General features: G+C 36.6%; 1 protein-coding gene across 1 annotated transcript; it reads left to right on the top strand.

Moving 5' to 3' along the window:
• The first annotated feature begins 1,151 nt into the window (after positions 1-1,151).
• On the top strand, positions 1,152-8,258 carry LOC121426910. Its single transcript, XM_041623322.1, has 5 exons — positions 1,152-1,210; positions 3,068-3,220; positions 3,814-3,907; positions 4,895-5,016; positions 6,522-8,258. The coding sequence occupies exons 1-5, from the start codon at positions 1,159-1,161 to the stop codon at positions 6,950-6,952; spliced, it is 852 nt and encodes a 283-aa protein (XP_041479256.1). The 5' UTR covers positions 1,152-1,158; the 3' UTR covers positions 6,953-8,258.
• Positions 8,259-8,984: the final 726 nt, after the last annotated feature.

Here is an 8,984-nt window from a genome sequence, read left to right as displayed (position 1 = left end):
TTGAGTGGTCAGTACTGGATTTGGCATGGATTTATTCAGTAGGAATATCATGTGGGTCTATGTTTTTAGGTCGTAAAAAAATAAGTCACTCGCCTACAAAGTGAGGCTACGAAATCGTCATTTTGATTCACTGCACGGACAGGTGACTCACGTTTTTACGAATGGTTGTAGTATATCACTAACAACAAGATTCCGAAAAATACTTAGTAGTAGAAGTAGTGGTAGTAGGAGCAATAATACTAGTAATAGAAGAAGAAGAAGAAGACGTAGTAGTAGAAGTAGTAGTATAGTAGTAGTAGTATTAGCATCAGCAGTATAGCAGCAGTAATAGTAGTGGGAGAAGTATATTTGTTGTATTAGTAGTAATAATAGAAGGAGGAGTAGTAGCTAGGAGAAGTAATAGTAGTGCTTGAAGTAGTAGTAGTAGTAGCATCAGCAGCAGTAGTAGTAGTAGTATAGAAGCAGTAATAGTAGTGGGAGAAGTATATTTGTTGTATGAGGAGAAGTAGTAGGAGTAGTAATAGTAGTGCTTGAAGTAGTATTAGTAGTAGTAGTAGTAGTAGTAGTAGTAGTAGTAGTAGAAGTAGTAGTTATAGTAGTAGTAGTAGTAGTAGTAGTAGTAGAAGTAGTAGTAGTAGAAGTAGTAGTAGTAGAAGTAGTAGTTATAGTAGTAGTAGTATTAGTAGTAGTAGTAGTAGTAATAGTAGTAGTAGTAGAGGTAGTAGTTATAGTAGTAGTAGAAGTAGTAGTAGTAGTAGTAGAAGTAGTAGTAGTAGTAGAAGTAGTAGTAGTAGAAGTAGTAGTTATAGCAGTAGTAGTAGTAGTAGTAGCAGTAGTAGTAGTAGTAGTAGTAGTATAGTAGTAGTAGTAGAAGTAGTAGTAGTAGTAGTAGCAGTAAAATCAAAATTTCAATCGTCATTAACTCATCTTCAATGACACCATATTCATTAATCAATTTTGTAATTGGTTTGATGGGGGTTATGATAACTTCTCAAACTTCTGAATAAATAATATAACTATCGGTCACAAGAGAATTGTTCGAGCATTAATGAAATGTTACCGACTCTATTTTACGTTTGGCTTAACTATAATTATGTATGTCTTTTGATATGATTCACGCCATCTCTTATCATTTTTTATCAGGTTCCTATGGCATTGATGTTTATTACACCCCTCCTGATCTCACAACTTCCTGTTCTTGATTGTCAAGGTAGTTTATGATTTCTCTTTCGTCATAGTTCTATATTTCTTTTTTTTACAATCAATCCTCCAAAATAAAAGTCTTTGCTGCATCACTATGTTCTGATTGTGGTGCAGGTGAATCTCTACGTTGGTCACTTGAAACAGAAACGACAGGAGATTTCTTGCCCCTATTGAACATTTCTGTTCAATTCTTCTTAATTTCTTTTATAATTTCCTAAAAAGCGCATTGAGCACTCTACAGAGTGGATTTGGCGCGATATAAGTCTAATTATCATTATTATTATTATTATTATCTTATTTTTGGGCATCTTGCATCAATATGGACAGAGCAATCAAGCATTCAAAGGAAGTGCAGTGCTGATTTGGTTCTGGCAGAGCTTTTATCGTGACTGACTGCACAATCAGCCAAAACCAGATGAAAAACAGTAGGATCCAGCATGAGTACGCAAATAATTAGCAACTACACGCAACTGTACGCCAGGTCTACGTAAGTCTTCGTAGGTCTATACGCAACACTACGCCATTCCAAAAAGGCGTTTTGAGGAACCGGGGCATTTTGGAGTAGTGTTGAGTAGGAGTGGCGTACCGTTACGTAGTGTTGCATAGGCTTGTATATGCCCTGTGTTCTCTGGCTCCACGCCAACAGTACGCCAAAAAAATAAACATGTTTTAATTTGTGCGTTCCTCCCGCCTACCCACTTGCGTAGACCTGCGCAGACTAGCGTATGCAAAACAAATGGTAGCGTAGTGTTGCGTAGTCTCTCCGCAACTCTACGCAACCTTCGGTGTGAAAGCCCCTTTAACATTATGGCAACTCGATTATGATAAGCACAGAGAGCCCAGCAGAAAACACATCATGGTTGCCATGGTGAATGCCTTAATGGCAAAATTTTCAAAACCCACCATGGCCACGGTTAGGAATTAGGTAGTGGGACCCTGTTTGTAGCCCTATCTGCTTTCCTAGAACCCGTCTTACGAAAAGTTGTGATTGATCCGATCATTTACAACTATGGAGCAACGCCAACATGTGCATCTATCTGTTCAATGTTTTTTCTTAATACACTTTTGCTAGTATATACATCATTGGTTTCACAAATCAATTTTCCATCTTTGTACCCAAAATGGGAAATTTCCTGTCTGAAGAACAATGCATGACATTGATTGATTTAGATAGTAAAGAATTTTCGATCAATCACTACCTTTTGGGGGTCTAGAAGTTTGGGTTGATGCATTTTTTTCGTTTCTTCTTTGAGCATTTTTTCCTTACTCCATTGAGTCAGCAGATCATTGTGAAATGATGAGATGTTCTATTCATTTTATTTTTTCTTCTGCATAATATGGTAACACAAATATACACACAAAGTTTTGACAACTAATCAGCTACATGCACAATGAACATCAAATCACGTGACAACCGACTGTAATTGTAGGCAGAATGCTTGAGAATATGACAAACCAAAACACCAAACATATATTAGATATATAATCATATTGAATGAGAAGGATGGACGGCAAAGACCGAAAGGATTATCAACTTAAAAACAGAATTAAAGAAACAGATGCGATAATATAGATACTGTTGAAAGACGACGATGATGGTGATGATTATAATGATGAATATGACGGATGATGATAATAAGGACGATGATGATGATAAAGGGAAGATGTAGATTGGGATGTGATGGTGTTTAATAATAAAGATGAAATGGTAATGGTTTGTGTATAAGGTGTCCTCTAAAATAACTTTATCAGGCATAATCATGTTGATTTTTTTCTCAGAAATACCTTTGATCGTGAAATGTTGTGTAATTGTCGATCGCTATGAATAATTATTTTCTGCTTTTTATTTCATTTTTTGTGCAAGTTTCCTGTCCAACTGGATGGATAAATCGTCCCAGATATTGCTACAAATTCTATAATGACAGGTTGTCATGGCGACTTGCAGGGGAACAATGTAAATTTGATGGAGGATTTTTGACCTCCATTGTTGACAGGCATGAGAATGATTTCCTTGTAGGTAAGCTGTACTTTATGCATTTTCGTACGATTTGGTGAGATTAACTTTAGAAACGAGAGGAATATTTCAAACGTTACCCAAATCATGGACCTACTAGTAGGTCCATGATCACATTTCCTCGATCGCTGCTACAAGTTCTATAAGCCACCCATTTCCTTAGCAATGTTGCCTCAAATTACGTAGATCATTACATTCTATCATTTGTATTGTTGTAGGTTTATGGTTCATACTTTTCATTCATGTTTTTGTTTCTCTATAACGTCCGTAGCTCTAGTAATATTTGAAAATACCAATGCATAAACGACACTCTAATAGGACCTATACTCAAATTATTTATAGGTACATTGGCATAGAAGCAAAATATGATAGTATTTCTATAATTTTAAAAAGATATCGGTTTCCTGTTTAAAAAAAATGAAAGGAAGAAGACAAACTTTGAATCTTGATAAGAAACTATTCATTTTTTAAAATAGAAAATATATATGTAATATCCTTTATCCAAGGTATCGCTCAATGTTGAGTATATACATTTATAAATTGTTTGTAGAACATTACAGAAGATTAGGGCATGGGTTGCCTTTTTTCTCACTTAGAATCGTTTAGAAATCTGACATCCTTAGCCTGGATAGGAATGGATTCTACAGGACTCTGGTTAGATGGATCGAGTTCTCAAGGTTTCTCAAATGGGTAGGTATGTTGAGCGTTGTGGCCCAGTGGATAAGTCTTCTGAATTTGAAACAGGGGGTCGTGGGTTCGAATCCCAGCCATGGCGTAATTTCCTTCAGCAAGAAATTTATCCACATTGTGCTGCACTCGACCCAGGTGAGGTGAATGGGTACCCGGCAGGATTAATTCCTTGAATGCATGAGCGCTGAAAGGCAGCTCGAGCTAAAGCCGGGGTAATAATAATAATAACAACGCGCCTCGGAATAGAATATTTCTAGATAGATGGCGCCATATAAATGCCTATTATTATTATTAGGTAGATATGTATAAGCCAATTGATTTTATACCTTGCTGATGTACTAACTTTTCTTTGATACATATCAGAGGTTAAGGAACATTATATTTCATGTGTTGTTTTACGATGTTCAGATTGATATCCATTGACTTCAATACTAACGCTGGTTTCAAATTCATAATACAAAATTTACGTTGGATGAAATTTTACTTTAATTGTTAAATTTCATGATATCATTCAAGATCTTTATATTTTCTGTTAGAAATAAGAATAATATAAAAACTTAGAATGAAACTGATAAATAGCGTTAATGTATAATTTTCCCTTCTCAAGGATTCACTTGTCAAATGTGTGGTTAATTTTCATCAACAAAATGGTTGACCATGGAGGTATAATGGATCTTAATTTGCCTCCTCAAAAGTCAGAAAAGCTTAGAGAAAGTGGTTATCAACTCCATAAAGGTTTACATTTTGCCTCCTTTTCATATAGCCCTATACTTTTTCAAAGTGACACCGGCCGGGCGGTGCCAGGTGCGAATCCTTAGCTTGTTCATCCGTAAGTTATGAGTGATGGTTTTAAAGACAGCAAGGTGTAATTTTCCAAAACAATGCGTAGGTCTATGTTTTTGGCCCGAATTCAGAAAGGTCGATTAAAGTTATACCCGGGGTATTGAATTCGGGCCATAATTTTATTCATTTTATTATGGTTTACAGCTTTAGATATGAAACACTAAGCACGAGCAGATGTTCAGTGATTAATCTTGAACAAAATGGAACGTGGAACGTATTAGATTGCCTTGCCTCCAGACTCAACTTTATCTGCAAGAAGAATCAAGGTTTGTTAAAAATTTCACCGACTTATCTTACATTTTAAGAATTTATTATATTAATCTGCCAGGAAATATCAAGATGTCATGTAACAATAAAATTGACGATTAGAAAGTACACAAAAATAATAAATAATTGATAATGTCTTTATATATACAAAAAATGAAGTGCTAATTTAGCTATTAAAGAGCTGTATAGTGACTGCACTTTGGAGTGCTGATTTGTCTAGTTCAAATTTGAACTAGACAAATCAGCACTCCAAAGTGCAGTCACTATACACGCTCTTTAAGAGCTAAATTAGCACTTCATTTTTTAGAGTGTATTTGAGGCGAGCAAAGGCAATGATTAACGTGATTATTCATCCCTTCTGACCAGTCTTGAAGTGTGTGTGAAAACAACGCAATAAGTATAAATATTTTCGTCCTAGTCTCTCACGCTTTGCTCACGTTAATTTTCTTTCAGGTAGGTGTTCATGAAACCATACTGCATTTTATTCTCTTAAGATGCAAATTGACAGAAAACAATATTTGGCAGTCACGTTATTATGGTTACAAAAATCAGGAACTTCTTTCGTAATCAAAGTCGTTATTATCACGCGTATAACGGTATCAATTATTACGCCTATTTTATATCATTGACCTCGTTCTCGTTTAAAACAATATTCTTGTTATTACTATCATTGGTATCACCATCATCATCAGTGAAGTTAATATTATCGTCCACTTAAGTTAATATTATTGTCAATCGATATCAAATTATCATATTAAACATTATAAACATGATCTTCACCATTGCTGTAATCATCATGAGTTTTATATGCTATTTGATTTGTTGCAATTTCAACTTGTCAAATTTCATTTTCCTGTTTAGTGGGCAGACCTTTTTGGTGGCTGCAAGTAAAGGGCCCATTAATTACTCTCCATACAGATTGCAGATTGTCCATTTCAGAAAAATATTGATATGAAGCATTAGAGAAAAGTCAGACAAAAAGGACCGATTTGACTGAACTATGAAATATCAAACAATGGTTAATTCCTCATGGGAGAAATAAGTCTGTGTTACACATGACAATTGGGATTAGAATATTTCATGTTTCATGTAATAGAATACAAACGAAATAGTGAGTGAATAATGCCATTAATTTCCTCATTTGCATACCAACCGGTATGCGCATTTCTATTGTTTTTTTAAATCAAACGAAACCGAAAAATATAACTTTCATATTTTACATCCGATTTTGATGAAATTTCCTGCTTTATGCTTCTTGGATTTTTTCTGCTATCTTATTCAAATCAACTTTTTGTTGAAATGGAATTGTCCTTTAACTGTTAAAGTTTTAGGTCAAAACGTCGATATTCCTCATAATGAGTAGGTAGGAAGTAATTCCGTAAAAATCTGTGTGCGCTATGAACGCCTAGCTTAGCCGGGTAATATAGGAGCGCCTTGAGCACCTAACAAGGTGGATATGTGCGCAATATAAATACCCTATATTATACTAACTTCTTCATTGCAGATCGTGGCCATGGCGACGTAACCACCGATACAGTAAACGGTGAGGATGAAGATACGATAGGCTCACCAACGGGACTTTCTCGTTCGCTCTTAGTCTTCCTCTGTTTATGTTCGGTCGTCGCCATCACGTGTATTGGCGGTTGCATAAGCAGTCCCATCGGAACTTTTCTTGCCAAATGTCTGTGGGAATGCCTGCTCGCCATCTGCAAAATTATGGCAGATACGGTGATTGGTTTCTTTGGCTGGGTATACGAGTGGCTTTGCATTTTAGGACTGGCCATCCAGTTATGTTTTATTCACCTATACCGATGTTTTACTTGCAAAGAGCTGCGCAGAAAGCGACGGGAGAGACGGGAAAGGACACCTCCGGAGCCTGAAACGCAGGAACCACTAAGGGCTCCACTGGCCAGTGTTTCCACAGCCCCAAAATAAATTTCCTGAAATTCATAGATATTTCCTGGAATTTTCAAGATTGATTTTACACGAAAATCAGGCAATAATACAGCGAGCCTAAATTCGGCCTAGGTGGCCCAAATCAAGGATTTTTGCAAATTTTTGTTCACGCCCTCTTTAAAAAGAAGAACAAAATTACAAATGCGAGCGCAGAGCGCGAGCGCCTGAGCTACATATGGCTATAGTGTAAAACACTATTAGAATATAACCTGAGTATCATGAATATTGATAATTTCTATGTTTAATTGTTGTTTAATTGCAATTTTCGGATTTCCCGGAATTTCCTGGATTTTTTTTCATTTCCCGGAAATTACCTGGAAAACGTCTGGATTTCCCGGAATTCGGGTAATTTCCTTCAAAGTGGAAACACAGCCACTGGCCGAAGCCGAACCGGATATGCAACCGAGATCTTTTCCGACGGTACCACCCGAACCCCCTCCATCGTTTAGTGACGTCACTTCCGATCATCAAGGCCCAGCAGGTAGGGGTTCTCTGGAACCAACAGCTCCCCCGCCGTCACCACCGTCGACACACTCCGACAGAACTGCACCACCATCCTACGAGGATGCTTTAAATCCAACGTTAAATGTGCGATCTTCACACAATACATGCAATACAGATGGGACTATGAATCCCCCGACTTACCAATCAGTGTCTAGATCTTGATTTGACACAACTGTTCCGATTTCTCATTTGGTAGTAACATCCTTGATGAATTATTTAAAATGAATATTCATTCATCTTGAAAATATTTTTGATGAAAGAAATGATTTCTATTGCATTCACACTCGATATGGCGAGTTAGTTTTACATTATTTTTTCTACTATGTATCTCACCATGTCAAAGTTCAACTTTGTACAAGTCGACTTTGCAAGATATATTCATTTGTGTTGATTTGTATGGTTTTTATTTTATATCTACGCCTATGTGATTATTTCTTATCTTGTATTGAGTTGAGGAATGAAATAAAACTTGAACTTGAACTTGATAGCTGATCTCGCCATGTCGACATAATAATGCCATTTTAAAGTCGACAAAGAAAAATATGATATTTCGCCATCTCGTCAATGACTCTTCTGGAGTTACATAGATGAACCTTAAAGCAGTTCTGACAGAGTGCATCTACAATATTAGCTTTTTGTTAAATGTGAAAATCTAGGCTGAAAAATTGAGTTCGCTGAAAATCGTCTACACAAAAACCCACACTTTAGCATGTACTATTACTTGGTAAAAAAATAAATGGAACGTCATACTCATTTTCTAATAAAATCATTGCCTTTTATTTCTAAATGCAGATATACACTTGGATGGTCATTATTTAATTGTATCCTACTCGATTTTGTTTATAAACTATCTTACGTCAGTTAAAATGTAGTTTTGAGGTCCAGAGCAAGTAATACGGAAACTACATAACTACAGAAAAGGGACCATCAACAGGGCATATAGTTAGGTTGTGCAAGAATGGGAACGAAACACGTCTTTAAAGCGTTTCAGAAAAAAAGGTAATCCAAATCTAGGGGGCCGATTTTGTAAGTCCATTTAATTTTGTATACTTATTTTGCTTGGAAATGAGAGGGGGGATTCTCAGTTTTCCAATGATGCCCTATTTGTACCATTTTGTGTCACGCGTAACCGAATTAATTGATGTTAAAAAACAGGTGCAGATACCACATTTCCCCAAGTTTTTGAAAACTTGATGAAAGGGCAGAGATTGATGTAAACACTTTCATCGATGCCCGAACTGGCAAGAATCTTTTGATTGGAAAATTTGTCTTCCAAAGAAGTGTAGATCAGCGAATGTACTCGCAGATGATTAACGACGAGATCGTACTACAGTTGGACCAACACTTTGAGAGACAGGTTCGATGGATTCAGGACGGCGCTTCTGCCCATCGTTCCAACATCGTCTGATCGTTCGAGATGGACTCAACGAAATCTTTGGACATCGTGTTGTTGCCCTGAACCATGATGAAGAATGGTCATGGAGATCCCCTGACGTCACGCCCTGTG

Source organism: Lytechinus variegatus, chromosome 13 (genome assembly GCF_018143015.1).
Source record: "Lytechinus variegatus isolate NC3 chromosome 13, Lvar_3.0, whole genome shotgun sequence".
NCBI classification, from domain to species: Eukaryota; Metazoa; Echinodermata; class Echinoidea; order Temnopleuroida; family Toxopneustidae; genus Lytechinus; species Lytechinus variegatus.
Note: the sequence above shows the minus strand (reverse complement) of the source record. Positions and strands in the feature narration are given on the sequence as shown.

What these genes read in the sequence shown, in the direction of transcription:
- LOC121426910 (XM_041623322.1), top strand. Translation starts at nt 1,159, where the DNA reads ATGTTTATTACACCCCTCCTGATCTCACAACTTCCTGTTCTTGATTGT. An exon ending in TCCTGTTCTTGATTGTCAAG is followed by an intron (nt 1,211 to 3,067) that starts GTAGTTTATGAT and finishes TTTTTGTGCAAG; the next exon opens with TTTCCTGTCCAACTGGATGG. An exon ending in TATCTGCAAGAAGAATCAAG is followed by an intron (nt 5,017 to 6,521) that starts GTTTGTTAAAAA and finishes TCTTCATTGCAG; the next exon opens with ATCGTGGCCATGGCGACGTA.